Source organism: Papio anubis, chromosome X (genome assembly GCF_008728515.1).
Source record: "Papio anubis isolate 15944 chromosome X, Panubis1.0, whole genome shotgun sequence".
In the NCBI taxonomy this organism is placed as follows: Eukaryota; Metazoa; Chordata; class Mammalia; order Primates; family Cercopithecidae; genus Papio; species Papio anubis.
The window spans coordinates 100425969-100445045 of record NC_044996.1 but is presented as its reverse complement, the minus strand read 5'-3'; the positions used below and the strand labels follow the sequence as shown (position 1 = coordinate 100445045).

General features: G+C 39.3%; 1 protein-coding gene across 25 annotated transcripts in view; it reads left to right on the top strand.

Moving 5' to 3' along the window:
- KDM6A (lysine demethylase 6A) overlaps positions 1-19077 on the top strand; it is a 231800-nt gene that overhangs the window by 127144 nt on the left and 85579 nt on the right. For 23 of the 25 annotated variants that reach the window (XR_004180861.1, XR_002519460.2, XM_031660982.1 and 20 more), the window contains exons 5-6: positions 6939-6997; positions 16574-16694. Coding sequence is in view for 21 of the 25 variants with exons in the window: in XM_031660982.1 (XP_031516842.1) it covers positions 6939-6997; positions 16574-16694 (180 nt within the window). In the remaining 4 variants the exon portion in view is untranslated. The remainder of the gene's footprint in view (positions 1-6938; positions 6998-16573; positions 16695-19077) is intronic. The other 2 variants (XM_017953897.3, XM_017953896.3) reach the window with 1 other exon arrangement.

The following is a 19077-nucleotide window of genomic DNA, read 5'->3' as shown; positions in this document are numbered from 1 at the left end:
ATAATGAGCAGTGAGGATGACCAGAGGTCACTTTCGTTGCCATCTTGGTTTCGGTGGCTTTTGGCTGGCTTCTTTACTGCAACCTGTTTTTATCAGCAAGGTCTTTGTGACCTGTATCTTGTGCCAACCTCCAGTCTCATCCTGTGACTAAGAATGCCTGACTCCTGGGAATGCAGCTCAGTAGGTCACAGCCTTACTTTACCAAGCCCCTATTCAAGATGGAATTCTTCTCGTTCAAATGCCTCTGACAAGCTGTTTACATTTTGGGCTTTAAACATCATTGATTCTTTTTCTCAAATAATGAATTACAGAAGTTGTGGTATAATTACCCTAGTTCCTTCATACTTAGGGCAAGATGACTCTGAGAAATGTTCCATACTGTCTCCCAGAGATCTCCAGCAGGCTTGAGTACCAGTTACCTAGAGTCATAATTGGCTCCATAATGCATCCTTCATTGGCATACTTTCCTTTCCTGACTCACTTCTTTACTTCATTAAAGGTATTTCCTCGGATACTTCTCAAATAAACTACTTGTACAAAAAGCTTTATCTCACAGTCTTTCTTGGGAGATGCAACGCAAGGCAGCATGACAATCATTGTAATAATAGTTTAAAAATTTTGAAGTTTTAGAATTCAGAGACATTTGTAATTTGATACTGTCATGCGCGTCCCTGTGAAGAGACCACCAAACAGGCTTTGAGTGAGCAACATGGCTGTTTATTTCACCTGGGTGCAGGCGGGCTGAGTCCGAAAAGAGAGTCAGTGGAGATAAGTGTGGGGCCGTTTTATCGGATTTGGGTAGGTAAAGGAAAATTCCAGTCAAAGGGGGGTTCTCTGGCGGGCAGGAGTGGGGGTCACAAGGTGCTCAGTGGGGGAGCTTTTTGAGCTAGGATGAGCCAGGAAAAGGAATTTCACAAAATAATGTCATCGCTTAAGGCAAGGATCAGCCATTTTCACTTCTTTTGTGGTGGAATGTCATCAGTAGGGCACGGCAGGGCATTTGCACTTCTTTTGTGATTCTTCAATTACTTCAGGCCATCTGGGCATATACGTGCAAGTCGCAGGAGATGGGGTGGCTTGGCTTGGGCTCAGAGGCATGACATTCCTGCCTTATATTAATAAGAAAAATACAATAAAATAGTATTGAAGTGTTTGGGGCAGTGAAAAATTTTTTTGGGGGGTGGTATGGAGAGAGAATGGGCGATGTTTCTCAGGGCTGCTTCAAGCGCCATTAGGGACAGCGTGGGAACCTAGAGTGGGAGAGATTAAGCTGAAGGAAGATTTTGTGGTAAGGGGTGATATTGTGGGGTCGTTAGAAGAAACCTTTGTCGTATTGAATGATTGGTGATGGCCTGGATGCGGTTTTGTTTTTGTATGAATTGAAAAAGTAAACGGAAGACACAAGGTAAGAGAAGGAGAAAAAACAGGTATTGAAGGACTAAGAACTGGGAGGACCTAGGACGTCTAATTAGAGAGTACCCAAGGAGGTTCAGCATAGCCCTGCCAGCAAAGATTATTTACTTTAAGAGGGAATTTAGAGTGGCGGTTTGGGATAGCACTAGGAGATATCAGCTGTGATGGCTTGGAGTAACAGTGTAAACCGGCAGTGTAAACACGAGCCGGGCATTTATGAGTAGTTGAGAACGGTGAATAGGAGTATGACTAGACAGAAGACAGTAGGGATGAAAGTGTTTTGGGGTGCAGTCTAAGTTGGTCTGGTGTCTGGAATGAGACTGGGACCTGATAAAAAGGAGTGTCCACACAGGAGCTCAAATGGGCTGTAACCTGTAGCATTCCGAGGACAGGCCTGAATTCTGAGAAAGGAAAGTGGTAAAAGTATTGTCTAGTCCTTTTTAAGTTGGTGACTGAGCTTGGTGAAGTGTGTTTTTAAAAGACTGTTAGTCTGTTCTACCTTTCCTGAAGATTGAGGACGGTAAAGGATATAAAGGTTTCACTGAATACTAAGAGCCTGAGAAACTGCTTGGGTGATTTGACTAGTAAAGGCCGGTCCGTTATCAGACTGTATAGAGTTAGGAAGGCCAAACCGAGGAATTATGTCTGACAGAAGGGAAGAAATGACCGTGGTGGCCTTGTCAGACCGTGTGGGAAAGGCCTCTACCTATCCAGTGGAAGTGTCTACCCAGACCAAGATGTATTGTAGTTTTCTGACTCGGGGCATGTGAGTAAAGTCAATTTGCCAGTCCTGGCCGGGGCAAATCCCCGAGCTTGATGTGTAGGAAAGGGAGGGGGCCTGAACAATCCCTGAGGGATAGTAGAATAGCAGATGGAACACTGAGAAGTGATCTCCTTGAGGATAGGTATCCAGGATGGAAAGGAAATGAGAGGTTCTAAGAGATAGGCTAGCGGTTTGTAACCTAGATGGAAGAAGTTATGAAATGACGACAGAATAGAATGGGCCTCTGAGGCTGGAAGGAGATATTTTCCTTAGTCTAAGAACCATTTGCCTTGTGTGGGAAGAGATTGATAGGTGGAAGTTTCAGCGGGGGAGTAGGTGGGAGTGGCCGATGTGAAGGAGGAAAACTGCTGTGAGGGATAGAAGTTGGAACGCTAGCTGCTTTTTTAGCTAACTTATCTGCATAAGCATTGTCCTGAGCGATGGTTGGGGGAAGAAAATAGATTTTGGAAGTTACGAGAACTGTAGAGAGTTGAGCGTAGTTTGTGATTTCTAGGGCCTGTAACAGTATTAAAGCAGTGGCAGCTGCTGCGCGCAGACATAGACATGAGGGCTAGGCTAAAACAATAAGGTCAAGTTGTTTGGACAGAAAGGCTACAGGACGCAGTCCCGGCTCTTGTGTAAGAATTCTGTCCGTACTAACCATGCCTAGGAAGGAAAGGAGTTGTTGTTTTGTAGAAGGGATTGGGGTTTAGGAGATTAGCCGGACACGATCAGCAGGGAGAGCACATGTATTTTTATGAGAATTATGCCAAGATAGGTAACAGATGAGGAAAAAATTTGGGCTTGACTGAAGTAATGGGGGCTGTCTGTGAGGCCTTGCAGCAGTACAGCCCAGGTAATTTGCTGAGCCTGATGTGTGTGAGGGTCAGTCTAAGTGAAAGCAAAGAGAGGCTGGGATGAAGGGTGCAGGGGAATCGTGAAAAAAGCATCTTTAAGATCAAGAACGGAATAGTGAGTTGTGGAGGAAGATATTGAGGACAAAAGAGTTGTACGGGTTGGGCACCACAGGATGGATAGGCAAAACAATTCGGTTGATAAGGCGCAGATCTTGAACTAATCTGTAAGACTTGTCTGGTTTTTGGACAGGTAAAATGGGGAAATTGTAAGGAGAGTTTATAGGTTTTAAAAGGCCATGCTGTAGCAGGTGAGTGATAACAGGCTTTAATCCTTTTAAAGCGTGCTGTGGGATGGGATATTGGCATTGAGTGGCGTAAGGGTGATTGAGTTTTAATGGGATAGTAATGGGCATGTGATTGGTTGCCAGGGAAGGAGTAGAGATGTCCCACACTTGTGGGTTAAGGTGGGGGGATACGAGGGGAGGATGTGAAGGAGGCTTTGAACTGGGAGAACAGGTGGCAGTGAGGTGTGGCTGTAGCCTAGGAGTAGTCAGGGAAGCAGATAATTTAGTTAAAATGTCTTGACCTAATAAGGGAGCTGGGCAGGTGAGGATAACTAAAAAAGAATGTTGTCCAAATTGGCACCAGAGTTGGGGAGTTTTAAGAGGTTTAGAAGCCTGGCCATCAATACCCACAACAGTTATGGAGGCAAGGGAAACAGGCCCTTGAAAAGAAGGTAATGTGGAGTGGGTAGCCTCCGTATTGATTAAGAAGGGGACGGACTTACCCCCCACTGTAAGAGTTACCCAAAGCGTCTCTGATGGTCCAGGCGGCTTCCGAGGCGATGGGGCAGCGTCAGTCTTCAGCCGCTAACCCGAGAAGATCTGGGAAGGAGTCAGTCAGAGAGCCTTGGGCCAAAGCTCCAGGGGCTCTGGGAGGGCTGCCAGGCGAGTTGGACTGTCCGATTTCCAGTGGGGTCCCGCACAGATGGGACATGGCTTAGGAGGAATCCCGGGCTGTGGGCATTCCTTGGCCCAGTGGCCAGATTTCCGGCACTTGTAGCAAGCTCCTGGGGGAGGAGGTTCTGGAAGAACCCCTGGCAGCTGCGGTTGAGGCGTTTGGAGTTGTGTGGTGGAGATGTGACTGGGGTTTGTCTCACAGTGGAGGCAAGGAATTGCAACTCAGAAATAAATTGGTACTTGGCTGCCTCTACTCTATTGTTGTACACCTTGAAGGTGAGGTTCATTAAGTCCTGTTGTGGGGTTTGAGGGCCGGAATTTAATTTTTGGAGCTTTATTTAATGTCGGGAGCAGATTAGGTAATAAAATAAAATGCATATTAAGAATAAGACAGCCTTCTGACCTTTCAGGGTCTAGGGCTAAAAGCGTCTCAGGGTTGCAGCCATGAACTGGGCTCGGGTTTTCTTATTTGGTGAAAAAGAGCCTAAACGCTAACTGATTTGGGAGAAGTCGGATAAAGAAAAAGGAACATTAACCTTGACTATGCCTTTAGCCCTAGCCACTTTTTTAAGAGGAAATTGCTGGGCAGGTGGGGGAGGGCTAGTCGCAGAACGAAACTGTAAGCCAGACCGGGTGTGAGGAGGGGAGTGATAAAAGGATTACAGGGTAGGGGAGCGGAGTCTGAGGAAAAATTGGGACCTAGCTCGGCCTGGCGAGGAGGGGAGAGGTCAGATGGGTCTGTAGAAAGGAAGATTAGAAAGACTCAGTGATGCTTGGGGTTGGGACTGAGGGGACAGGCGGGAGGGAAAGAAGGAAGATTTGGGATGAGTTGCATTGGGAACAGAGACTAGGGAGGGACCAATGTGTAAAAGAATGCCTGGACGTCAGGCACCTCAGACCGTTTGCCTATTTTATGACAAGAATTATTTAGATCTTGTAGGATGGAAAAATCGAAAGTGCTGTTTTCTGGCTATTTGGAACTACTGTCGAGTTTGTATTGGGGTTAAGTGGCATTGTAGAAGAAAACAAGGCATTTAGGTTTTAGGTCAGGTGTGAGTTGAAGAGGTTTTCAGTTCTTGAGAACACAGGGTAAGGGAGAAGGAGGAGGAATGGAGGGTGGAAGGTTGCCCATAGTGAAGGAGGCAAGCCCAGAGAAAAGAGAGAGTAGAGACACAGAGAGGAGGAGTTTGGGGGTTCTTGCCCTCCAGAAAAGCGGGAAAGGGTTCGGGGCGCGGAAATAAGAGGTTGGGGCGCAAAAATAAGAGGTCAGGGTTCTTGCTCCTCCCCTAGAAAAGCAGAGAAGGGGTAGAAACAGGGAGAGAAGGGGTCGGGGTGCTTGCCCCTTCCCCAGAAAAGCAGAGAAGGGGTAGAGACAGGGAGAGAAGGGGGTCGGGGTGCTTGCCCCTCCCCCCAGAAAAGCAGAGAAGGGGTAGAGACAGGGAGAGAAGGGGGTCGGGGTGCTTGCCCCTCCCCCCAGAAAAGCAGAGAAAGGGTAGAGACAGGGAGAGAAGGGGGTCGGGGTGCTTGCCCCTCCCCCAGAAAAGTGGGGCTTGTCGCTGAGGCTGAAGGACCAAGGCAGGCGTCCTGCAGCGTGGTCAGACACCTCTGAAACGTGGGTGAGTAATCAGAGAGGTGTGCCTGCAATGATTAAACACCAAGGGAAGGCTGCCTTCCCCAGTCCGTGACCGGCGCCAGCGTTTTCGGTCCACGGACAAAACGTGTCTCCTTTGTCTCTACCAGAAAATGAAAGGAATTGAAATTAAGAGAAGGGAGAGATTGAAGGGTGGCGCCAAGATTGAAAGGAGAAAGAGGTTGAGGGATAGTGAGAGAGGTTGGAGAAGACAGTAAAAAAGGGGCCACTTACCCGATTTAAAATTGGTGAGATGTTCCTTGGGCTGGTTGGTCTGAGGACTAGAGGTCGTAGGTGGATCTTTCTCATGGAGCAAAGAGCAGGAGGACAGGGGATTGATCTCCCAAGGGAGGTGCCCTGATCCGAGTCAAGAATTTAGAAGATGAAATTTGTTCACACAGATCAGTATGAAAGCTTTACCTTCTTTTTTAATAGGGAAGGTTTAGTAAAATAGATTTGCTTGGTTATTGGTAAAACATATACTAGGTACTCAAACCTTTGCTGTTTTTGAAAATGAGTAGGAGCTGGGCATGGTGTCACATTTCCTTTAGTCCCAACTACTTGGGAGGCTGAGGTGGGAGGATTGCTTGAGCTCAGAAGGTTGAGGCTGCAGTGAGCTGTGATCACGGTGTGACAGAGCGAGACCTTGTCTCTTTAAAAAAAAAAAAAAAAGAGAGAGAAAGAGAAAAAAAACAGGGAGTTATATAAATATAAATTATATAAATAGCCAGTTCCTATTTGGAGTTCAGAGGTCAAAGTTAGGATAAGTGTTGACGCATGTCTGTTTCATACTGCAAAAGGAGTCAATGATATTTAAAGCACAAGATGTTCATGCCTAGGTGATGATTGGCATGATACTATTTTTCTTAAATACTAAAATTTGTTTTAGGTTTATCTTGTGCATTTACTTTGAATTATAGCTACCTTCCTGGCAGTACTAAATATAAAATTAAATCCAATTCAAGAAGCAGAAAGAACCAGGGAAAGAACGTAGATACAAGCAAGAGAGAATAGGATAACATAAGCTGAGCATTTTCATATTCCTGAAGAATCGATTTTTAATTTTAGATTTGACCATAGAATTTCTGCTAGTAAATATTCTTATTTCTGGGCTGGAATACCTCTCTAAGTTGATTGGAATTTGTACCATCTGATCACTGTTATTTTGGTATTTTAAAAATATATTGTAAATATATTGTAATTTATGATAGAGTTTTAGGACTTAAAACATCTTGGATACCATATTTTACAGTAATAACGTCATATATGTTAGATACAAGTATTTTTCCTAAAAATCTTTTTCCCTTCCTTTACAGAATGCTGCCTTTTTATATGGTCTTGGTTTGGTCTACTTCCATTATAATGCATTTCAGTGGTAAGTTGACATAAAGCCAGTAATTCAGTTGTTTTCAGTAAATGGCTTGTTTTGTTTTTGCTTGATTTTTTTGTGTGTGTGTGTGTGTGTGTGAGAGATAAATACAAAATTTGCTGTCATTAAACCTACACTTTTCAGTAATCTCTTGAAATGATTAGATTGTTCCTTGAAGGGTATTGACTCACCTTAGATTTTTAGAGTTGTATGTTTTCCTGAAAGAATCTAGTATAAGATTCTGTTGAAGAAGGCTTAGATTAGAAAGCTTTTTGGAATTTCTCAGTCATTCATTATGGACTGGTGTTCCCCAAGTTATTTGAACTGGCAAATCACTATGATCTCAGAAGTCAAGATATGTGGGTAAATGGTCTATGATGGCTAGTTTTCAGACTTCTAGACAAGATTGACCGCTTCTCCCTGCCACATACCAGATAGCACTTTCCAATATCCAGTAACTAGGCACCAACTCATAAACTCTTAGTTCTCTAGAATAGTACCACTTCAGAGTTGGAGATTAAATATAATAGTAACAATATGTAAGATTTTCTAAACTGTAAAGTGTAGTACCCTGTTATGGCCTTTGCCCCATTGTTGTTTTTCTGTTTACCAGACAATAGTATGCGCTAATGGGGGGGGAAAATATATATATATATATATATATATATATAGTTTTAGCTGAAAGATTGGTATTGTGGTCACAGCATTGCCACTTAGTTTGATCTTGAGTTAAATAACTTCTCTAGGTCTGTTTCCTCATTAGTTTATTTATTTTTATTTTATTTTATTTTATTTTATTTATTTTTTGAGACAGGGTCTCACTCTGTTGCCCAGGCGGGAGTGCAGTAGTGTGATTGCTGCTCACTGCAGTCTCAATCTACTGTGTTCAAGCAGTCCTTCCACCTTAGCCTCCCAAGTAGCTAGGACCACACAGGCACATGCCACCATGCCCAGCGAATTTGTTTTTATTTGTAGAGATAGGGCCTCCGCCTATGTTGCCCAGTCTGATCTTGAACTCCTGGCCTCAGGGCATGCTCCCACCTCCGCCTCCCAAAGTGCTGAGATTTACAGGCATGAGCCACCATGCCCGGCCTCCTCATTTGTTTAAAAAACAAAACTACATAGCAGTCACATGCCTTTCCTATAGAGTTTTGATGATCAAATGAGATACAGCACATTTTATGAAATGTAAACCCAATGTAGTTTCTTTTTTTTTTTTTTTTTTTTTGGTAGGGGGAGGGTCAGAGTCTTGCTCTGTCACTGGTATGTAGTGGCACGATCTTGGCTCACTGCAACCTCTACCTCCCGGGTTCAAGCGATTCTCCTGCCTCAGCCTCCCAAGTAGCTGGGATTACAGGTGCCCACCACCATGCCTGGCTAATGTTTTTGTATTTTTAGTAGAGACGGAGTTTTACCATGTTGGCCAGGCTGGTGTCGAACTCCTGACCTCAAGTGATCTGCCTGCCTCAGCCTCCCAAAATGCTAGGATTTACAGGTGTGAGCCACCACACCTGGCGGCATTTTTTTATTGTTAGCGTATCTGACCTTTTCAGAGTCCCTTCAGTGCTCCAGAATTTTAAGCTCCCGGGTGAATTCTGTGGGAGTCCAAAGGAAGGTGATTGAGTGTTTGGCAAAATGTTACAACTCTGTCATATATCTGTTGGGCACCCTGAATACTTATTACAGAACATTTACATATGCATTGACAATGATTTTATATGGTTTCCCTAAAGAGGAGGCTTTATACATGGATGGTTTTTCCTAGTATCTTTTTTCTTAGCTTTTGGTCTTGTTGACTTTTGATCATGTGTTGAAGCACTGCTTTGTTAGAGAATACCTGTGTGTATATAGTGTATTATAATGATTTAGATCACTGGTTTTCTTTGTAAATCTTACAAAGGTATAATTGATTTTTATGAAGAAACTTTGTAATTTTATTCTCTCTTAAACTATCCTAAATAAAGTCTCCTAACTTAATGTTCAGTGTATTGTATTTAAAACCAAAAATAGATTAAGACTTTTAAAATCTTTCCGTTTCTTTAATAGCCTACTTATAGAATTCAGAATTCTAAACTTTTAGAATTAGAAGTGGTCTTAGAGATAATTTAGTTTTTCCCCCTTAATTTTACCTTAATTTTGTAGATGGAGAAAGCAGGGGTGTGTGTGTGTCTGTCAGTCAGTATTACGTAACTGTTGAGTGGCAGAAGCAAGTTTATGCTCATATTCTCCAATCAAATATTTTATTGTACTCTGTCCCCAGGTTTTAAGATTGATAGGTGGTTATTATTTAATCAGTATTTGTCATTGTTCACTTGAGCACAATGATGTAATCTTTATGGCCAACTAGAAATAATTTTAGGTGCAACCTGAGGGGAGGAATTCTTCAGTTCTACCTCATACCAGCCAGTTTTCGCATACCTGTGGCAATTTGTAAGCCTCTCTATGTACTGGGGTTAAGAACATAAAATTAGTAGTGAGGTGAACCTGTCAATAGTTCAAATGTTGATTGCTTTAATAAGCATATGGCCATGTTAAGTTAGCAAGCTTGTAGTTGTGATTCCTTATCTACATATGATTTCTATATTTTTCAGTTGACCTAAGAAATGAAACCGAATGATACAAGGACAATGCAATGTCTATATTAATAAGTGCCCCCTGCTCTGTTGATCGTGTCCTGGTTACCATCATTTTCTCATGTCTTGAGTTTCAATTCTTATAGCTGCTTCCTAAAATGATACGTCTCACACCCTATCTTATGAATTCACTCTGGCTGTGTTTTTCTCTTGTTAATCAAATGTTCTTTCACAAATTGTGCCTCACATTTTTGCTTTAACTTGCTATTTCTTTAACAGCTATAAAATTAGAAAGTATGGAGTAGGTGCTTGGTGATAGTTTTAGAGTACAGCCTTAATTGATTGGAGCTTATTTAGGTTAAAACTATGTTTGTGTTTTATTTGTAGATACTTACTGATTACTGGGATCAGGAATTTTTTGTCACATATCAGGTTCTTTGGGATTTATTGAGAAATATTTCTAGGGATGAATATGGGTTTTTGTTTTGTATTGTCAGTATGAAGAATCTGCCTATGATGTTTCAGAGTATTGTATCTCTGGTACATTTATAATTTAAGTAAAATGTGATATTTGCTAATTGTGTCTGTTGGCATTTGATGAGGTTAAGCATTTTATGATAGTATGTGTGACCAATGTGTGTCTCAGTTGGTGACTTAAAATGTTATTGAGAGCAATTTTAGTAACTATAGTGTTATTGTTAACCTATTGTCATGTTATGCTACCTATTTTTTCTTTCAGAGTTGATTTTATTGGTTAGCCTCTAGATAGTACAATTATTTGGTCGGTTTTTCCAGTATCAGTTGCAGCCTCTTCTTAGACAGAGGAGACCATGCAACTGTTCCATCCTCACTGGACTTATGGTAACAGCTACTTTTACTCAGTAATCTGGGACCAAACTTAAAAGATGTTGAGAAGGATAAAGGAAGACATAGAAGCAGAGTGTAAAATATATGCAGCAGAGTGCTAGAAACCAGTCTTGCCATTCCTTTACATGTGCATGCATGCAAGCCCCTGCATTCACTTGTTCTTATTCATTAAGGTGGCTAATTGCTCGGGGATACCTTGAACTGAGCTTCTTGCCTTTGGAAGGAAACCTATATCCTAGGGTGAGAGTAAGTGAAATACAAAGCAAGGAAAAGTTAGACTAAAAAAAGATAGTTGGGGGAAAAAATAAAGTCAGTACAATAGAAACCATTCTTCCTAATATAGCTTATAGCCATCTCTCTAAATATATCTTCCTAAGAATCTTTATTAACTATCTCTGTCCTGTAACCTTTTTCCTTCTTCCTATTGATCAATATCAGAATGGTCTTATGGCAGCAAATGTAAGAGATACTGTGCTAGAGGCATAGGATTTTGGAAATTAAGCCCCCAAATATAATTGACAGGCTTAATAAGGAAATGTGATAATTATTACTTTGACATCAAAAAGGATTAGGAGAATGAGGTAGAAATGAATTCAGAAAGACAGAAATATTAACAAATTACTAAAGTTTTCTTTTTTCCTTTCTCTTCTTTTCTCTTTTCTTTCTTTTCTTTCCTTTTTTTTCTGAGAGTCTCAGTCTGTCACCCAGGCTGGAGTGTAGTGGCACAATCACGGCCCACTAAAGTCTCAACCTCCTGGGGCTCTAGTGATCCTTCTGCCTCAGCCTCCTGAGTAGCTTGGACTACAGGCTTGAGCCACTATGCCTGGCTAATTATTTTGTATTTTTTGTAGAGACGAGGTCTCACTGTGTTGCCCAGACTGGTCTCGAACCCCTGGGCTCAAGCAATCCTCCTGCCTTGGCCTCCCAAAGTGCTGGGATTATAGGTGTGAGCCACGGAGCCTGGTGTAAAGTTTCTGTAGGATTTATTTTCATAGCACTGTACTAGTCACAAGTGTTCTTAGGGGTGTAGGAATTTCTGCTCTCCTGTATAGTCACTGCTTTGGGTTCAGTAAAGAAAAAGAATAGTGGTTTTAATGATGTTCTTACAGCTTTTTGATGGAATGAAAGAATAATGCAGCATATACCTAATGCATGGTGATACCATTGATTCTGAGGCTTGTCTAGCATGGAGCCTGGCAAACATCTAATTGTATTTTTGAGCTGTCATGATACAAACATGCTGTTATATTTCCATTGAAATTAAGCAGTTGATGTTAACATGTTTTGAGTTTTTTATATATACTTTCATTTTGGAAAATAAGTAGCAGATTTAAGGCAGTTCTGATAAAATTACACTTAAACAGTGATACTTAGATTGCCAGATAAATTTTGGAAGGGCTTTGATTAATTAGGCTTCTGGGAAATTGTGGATAAAAACATAAATCTTGCAATAGGGTAGGGGAAAGAAAATAATCCCACTCCTGAAGTGATGAAGAGGGGCTAGAGAGGGGAAAAGAACCAGGACAGGTGATATATTAGCAATTGTCAGTGCGAATAATCCAGGGTATGATATTTCTAATTTAGCCTCACATTTAAGGTCATTTCTGATTGAACCTCAAATAATCCTTCTAGCCTACTGCTCCCCTAAATATTAATATATTCTTTGTGCCAGTCACACTGTATTAACGTTTTCCTGAAAACGTCTGAAGCATTTTTTTTTACCTGTGTGACTTTTGCCTTCTTCCATCTCCATCTTTTAAAATCTTACCTGTCTCTTGCTTCATCAAATGTTTCTAATTATTTAGAGACAACTTCTAAATTTCCTAATACATATGTATATCTGTGTTGTGTATGTATGTGTTATAACTTAATTAGAGCTAAAATATTCTTTTGTTAGTATGAAAATTTGTGGAATTAGTTGATTTATCCCTTCATACATCTCTGTGAGAAATCTCCGGTTCAGCTTATTAGCCTCAGAGAACTTAAAGTTTTAATTTATTTATTTATTTATTTATTTATTTGAGACTGAGTCTCACTCTATCGCCAGGCTGGAGTTCAGTGGTGCAGTCACAGCTCACTGCAACCTCTGCCTCCTGGGTTCAAGCTATTCTTCCGCCTCAACCTCCCGAGTAGCTGGGACTACAGGCACGCGCCACCACGCCCAGCTAATTTTTGTAGTTTTAGTAGAGATGGGGTTTTACCACGTTGGCCAGGATGGTCTCGATTTCTTGACCTCGCGATCCACCCACCTCTGCTTCCCAAAGTGCTGGGATTACGGGTGTGAGCCACCACGCCCAGCCAACTTAAAGTTTTATTATGTGTCTTTCCAAATGTACTGAAACTGTGCTAAGAATATTAAGACTATTATTTTTACTGTAGTTTTAGAGGAGGCTTTAAAAAATGACTTTGTAGAAATCTTATTAAAAATGACCATTGTGAAATATATTCAGCACATGTGTATGTTTTTTGCAAGTAGTGTTATTGAGGTTTTAGCTTTGTATCATTTTCTTTTTAAAATGGTTGACAGTGGCAAACATTAAATGATAAACACCTTGAAACTGAAAATCTATAGAAATTATTTTGATGATATAAAACTGTATTTTTCAGATTTTAAGAAAAATACCAATGATACCATGCAGAACAATGTGCATTTCTTTTGTTTCATTAGAGAATATGCTTTAAGGATTTGAAAACTGTAAACCTTTCCAGGGATTGTATCATAAACATATTTATGGTTTCTGGTAGCTATTTCTCATGTTCTAAAATTCTCTGTCAGAATTCTGAGGTTAGCATAAATTGAATGTGTTGATGATTTAGTCTAGTTTGTGCCATAGAGATCATGTTCTGGCCACCTGCATTTTGGTGAAATATGAATGCGGTAAGCTGATGACCAAAATTAGAATGTAGTCTGAGTGTTACTTATTTTCTCTACTCCCCCACTCCCTCAACTCTAACTCCGAACTCTTAACTCCAAATCCACCTTCCCTTCAACTTCCTTCTCCCCCTCCCCCAGTGTTTTTATTTCTTATTTATTTACTTATTTGTTTTTCTTGGGATGGAGAAACCTGAAGATGCACAGAGGAGAGGAGCATGGGTAAAAGTGTAGAAAAGGAAATGAATTTACATGTTCGAATAATGTGTTTTGTATTAGATGAGAAGAACTGATCAGTAAAGAAGTCCCATCAATTAACTGTAAACGTGATGGTACAAGTAAACATCTATTACATTTGAACCCTCTGCTGTATTATTTTAGGATATTAAACATAGAAGAGAAATACAGGCCTCAAGGAATACACTTGGAAAAACTGGAGACAGCACACTGATAGGTAGTGAATGAAATGATTTGATTGTAAAGTGGACCTAACTGCTGCTTTACCCTAAGCAAAAATCGTTGTTGACCAGTTTGGGTAGTGTGTCTTGACAATAATAGTGGGTTTAGAGGGGAGCAGAAGAATCAAAATATTATAGATCAGGAGAATTAGTAAGGAAAAGCAGTGAAGTCAAGAGAACCAGTATTTAAGAATTCCTGAGATAAGCCAGTTCATATCTTAGGAGGAGCAATAATAGGGCATAAGAGGAAATGGAGTTGAATAGGTACTGCTCACACATCTTGAGTGCAACATGGAGATTTTATTTATAGTATCATAATTGTTAGGCAATCACAGGAGCCACATGTTTGAGGGAATATGTACAAGCCAGAGCAGAGCAAGGGAAGTCCTTAAGGAGACTATTTCAGTAATCTAGTAATGAGATACAGAAGCAGAAGATTGGGTCTATAAGGTTTTCGATTAGAGATAAACTTTGAAAGGTCAACGAGGAGAACTTTGATTTTATATTTATAGGTTGCACCTTGTCCTGGGCACTTAATAGTCCTTAAAGAGTAAACGTAGACCCAGACGACTGTTATTTGGAACATGTGTTTTTGCTTATAGATTAATAGTGTGTGTGTTTTTTTAACCTCAGTTTGTTAACAGACATAGAGAACATGTTAAACTCATATTTCTTTGCACCTGTGTGACATTGTGAACTAAATGGAAAAGATGTCTGTGCTAAAGGCACCCATGGAGTAAGACACATCCACAAATACTATGTTTAGGGAAAAGGCTAGAAATAGAAACTGAGAGTAGGAAATATTGCACCTGAGGGCTGTTTTTGTACTGTGTTCCTTCTCCTTCTCTTGCTCACATACCCTTTGTTATACCTTTTTCGTTTCCTGAATTCTTTATTATTTCTTTCTTCTTTTCCACTTTCATTTTTTTCTTTCATATCTTTGACTCAGGCCTGCCTGGGTTTTTTATTGGCATGTGTGGACATTGTTTAGTTCTGACCCATTCCTTTAGAGAGTTTTCTGGTCATATCATAAGGTAAGGTTAAGAAGCATTATACATAATTTTATTATTATAAAATATAACATACCTATGGAAAAATGCATAAATCATCAGTGTATATCTTAACATGTTGTTATAAAATAAACATTCATGTAATCACCACCTGGGTCAAGAAATAAAATACTGCTGTCACCCCAGAAGCTTCTAAAAGCCTTTGTATACCCTTTCCCAGTCACACCATATGTTTTAATTGGCACCATTTATTGCTGCAGTTGTTCTCGTCCTAACCCTTTTGATGCCTTTTCCAAACATATGACTTGCCCCAACCCCTAAGTGTACATTGATTGCGATAAGTAGGAAGCTGCCTTTAAATGAGAATGGTGATTTACCAGTTTTTGCCTGTCAGTCCTTTAATTCGCCTCTCCTGCCTCAAAGCCTATATACATCAGATAATAAAACACACACATACCCCACCTACTTAAAAAAAATCCACTTAACAGATGGATACCCAGCTCCCCTTCAGAAGAAAGTTAAGTACTGTCATAATCAGGGTAAAGGTGTCTGATGCCAGACCTGTGTTCCACCCCTCACTGCCATCTGCAATAAACACTACCTTTTAGGACTCTTAATTTTATAGTAAACATGTACATAACCATTCACATATTTTTTGGGAAGTAAATAATGTATGAATCCATCAAAGTAAAGTTACTAAAGACATGAAGTATTATTTTGCCCTATTTTGTGGCTATGATGTTTTGATCTATTTTATACAAAAGATTGTTTTGTTTTGAAAGCATCTAAGATTCTAAATAGCCACTTTAAGGTCTGTAGGGCTAGAGATAATTGATTAAAAGTTTTGCAAAGAATATATTAGCTTGTGCTTGGAAGAAGCTTTAAATCATGTAGAAGAACCTAAAATGATACTGAATATACTGTTATATCTGATATAATGTTCAAAATTCAAAGTAGACATTTTTCTTTGTCATTATTTTAGTATTTATTTTTGAGTCGGTAATACATTCACATGGTCAAATTAAACAATATAAAAATGTATTCAATGAAAAGTGTTTCTTTCCCCAATCCCTGAACTTGTTCTATTAGTAATCAAAACCTTTTATAAAAGATACACTGTGAATTTGGGGCAAAGATGAAACTGATAGATGAAGAAAAGTGGAATGGAATAGAGAAGTAGACCTACACAAATATGGATATTTGATTTAGAACAAAGTAGCAACATAGAGTTTTGGAGTAAGGATGATCATTTCTACAAATGGTGCAGGTACTATTGGATATCAGTTTGGAAAATATGAAGACTGTCTCTTAACCTCACATAGTATAAAAGATAAGGTACAGGTGGTTTGTATGCCTAAATATGGAAGACAAAAGTGTAAAATTTTAGAAAGAAGACTTATTTTTACAGAGTAGACTAGAAACAAGATTAATCCATATCCTTAAAAACTTTCCTGTCTGCCCCACCCTGTTTTCCCCTAGGAAATTTCAGAAACAATGAAATCAGTTATTTATACTGATAATTTGATTAAACCATGAAGTACTGTCTGTTTGAATAATTTAGAGTAAATTCAACTGATCTTCCTTCCCCTTTATATCAAATTAGATTATATACATTTAATTATATAAAAGGTCCATATGCCCCTTTTCAATTTTACTTTTTTAGTATTTATTAACATCATTTTTATAAAACCGACATGTCCTTTAAAACAATATTGCATAAAACAGAAGTTTCAATGTACTACCAAGCAAGAATTCATGCACGTGTTAAAAAGTTAAGATATCTTATGTCTATATTCTTTCAGGGCAATTAAAGCATTTCAGGAGGTGCTTTATGTTGATCCCAGCTTTTGTCGAGCCAAGGAAATTCATTTACGACTTGGGCTTATGTTCAAAGTGAACACAGACTATGAGTCTAGTTTAAAGGTAGGTTGTTGGGTTTTTTCAAGATACAATGTTTAATTTTGTGGGGTTTTTTTGTTTTTGTTGTTCTTAAATATCAGAGCATTGAGAAATGTTGGAATTTATATTGGCACTTTAAAAGAAAATTTGAAAATTCAGGTGACAGAACTGTTTATCAACTGTGAAGTAAAGTTTCAAGGTACAAAGTAGTTATGCTAAGACTTCCATGGTAACATTATACAATTACACTTTTAAAAAAATAGTTTTAAACTAAGATCTGTCATCAGGAAAGGGTGAAGGTTTCAATCTGTTTGGATATGTAAATAACTCCTCTAGAAATGATTTGCCACTGTAGAGTTCAGAACCAGCTGAATGGTTCTGAATGGTTGTTTATCTGTGACCCAATCATTGACTATCTGTTTCCATGGGTCTCAGTACTTCTACCAGCAGAAGCACATCTTGTATTTAAATTAGAAAAAAGAATGTTCTCTGTAAGGCGTTTGGACTGTTGGTTTGTGAGCATAAACATTGTTGGGAAAAGATGATATGTTGTTGATTAACTTCCTATCCATGGAAATTTGATATTTCTCCAGTTTTTCATTTTTCATTGAGTTTTTTGTGCTATCTGAACCATCAATTTAGGTGTTGCTGGGCTTTTTCTGAAAATAGTGCTTTCCTGCCCAACAGAGGAATTATGTTTTGAAAGGAGTAGCAGTTCTAGGAAAAAGTTTAAGTTTTTGTGAATTTATGATTATTGTTTATAATGGTTGTTGTATTCTGAATCTCCATTGCAGACTATCTTGATTCTAATGGAGGGGTGGTTGGGGAGATAAAGAATGACATTCAAGTAGATTGTAATTTGAGCTCACTAATAAGGAACTACTGAAGGTTAAAAATAAAAAAAACTGTACTCAAGAGTGTCTAATTGTTCTAGATTTTTAAAGTAGAAAACTATTCAAGTACTGTTTCTACCTTACATGAGTTAAAAGACAATGCTTGGTGATGTGAAAGAGAGAGGGAGATACAACCAAAAACACTAAGAACAGTAGATTGCGAAGAATTTAGATCACACAGTGGTTGAAGGTAAGTGCAGTCTAGGAATAGGCTCCAGGGTAAGTGCAAGTAGTGTGGAGAAAGAGGGATGCCTGGAAGTTACCACTTTTCCTCAAGCTTAGAGTAGTAGCATTTTTGACACCATACTGTCGGACGTCAGTGGATATGAACTGGAAAATAAGTTTGTAAAGCTGTCTCACATTTTTTTGCAGTTTCTATTAGCTATCAGAGACTCTTAAAATGTCTTATAGTACAGAATAAACATTTAAGTATTTCACAATATTGTTACAACATGCTTATTATGTTGCAGAAGTGTTTTTGGTAGCAGTTTGGTAAATGTTACTTAGGAAATAGATTTGAAGGGAAAAGCAGTCAGATGTGTCCCAAATTATGGAATGTGACTATCCATGTATCAGTACAGTGATACCTTAAGTAATTCTCAAGATGCAAAATTCCATTTAAATGAAGGTGGCCATATTTAAAATCTCCTTTAATCAAGGGAAACAGTGTTTCATGGCTGATTAAAAGTGTTCTACTTATGCTTGGTGGGAACATTCCTGCATACCACTTTTATTTGTCCAGGTAGAAAGTCTAAAAAGTCAAGTCATGGTGTTTTTAGCAAAATTGCCTTAAGTGAGGGCAGCCTTCTTTTAGGGGGACTTTTACCTTTAACGAGTCCATGATATTTCTCATCCCTAGAGTGTGAAGGTTTCGTTTGATTTTTATCTCATCCTGACGTTGACTTTTTCAGCCCTCTCTCTAGTATTCCTTACCTATTTTAAGAAGAATTTGGGCATGAACATTTTTAGTCAAAGAGAAAGAGGTATTTTAGTTTATTACTAAAGTGCTTAGCATTCAGAATAAGTGAAGGTAGGAAATAGAAGGAATGATATCCCCCTTTAGGTGGTTTTCCATTTTTCTAATACTTCACCTTCATCTGGATAAATGTGGAACCTCTGATGACTTTTTCACAACATTAAGCTGTTTTCTAGCACAGTGTGTTGGTATAGATGCTTTTTAGGCTGTAACCTCAGGAACTCCAACTCAAATTTGTTAAAATAATTAAAAATATGCTCGTATGTGAAGTCTAGCCTTCAGGATTGGTTGATTCAACTGATACAAGGTTTCATCAAGGATTCATTTTCTTCTCAGTTTTGTATTGGCTTTTTCTAAAGGCTGGTTGCTCTCTTTGATATAAGATGGTTGCCAGGTGCAATCAAAGTGAAATGCATCCGTTTTCATATCTCATATAAAAAGATGTTATAGGGCAGTGGCTTAGGTGCTTAGTGTAATGCTGGCATGTAAGTGCATAGTAAACGATGATGATCATTTCATGTAGGAGAAAGATCCTGGT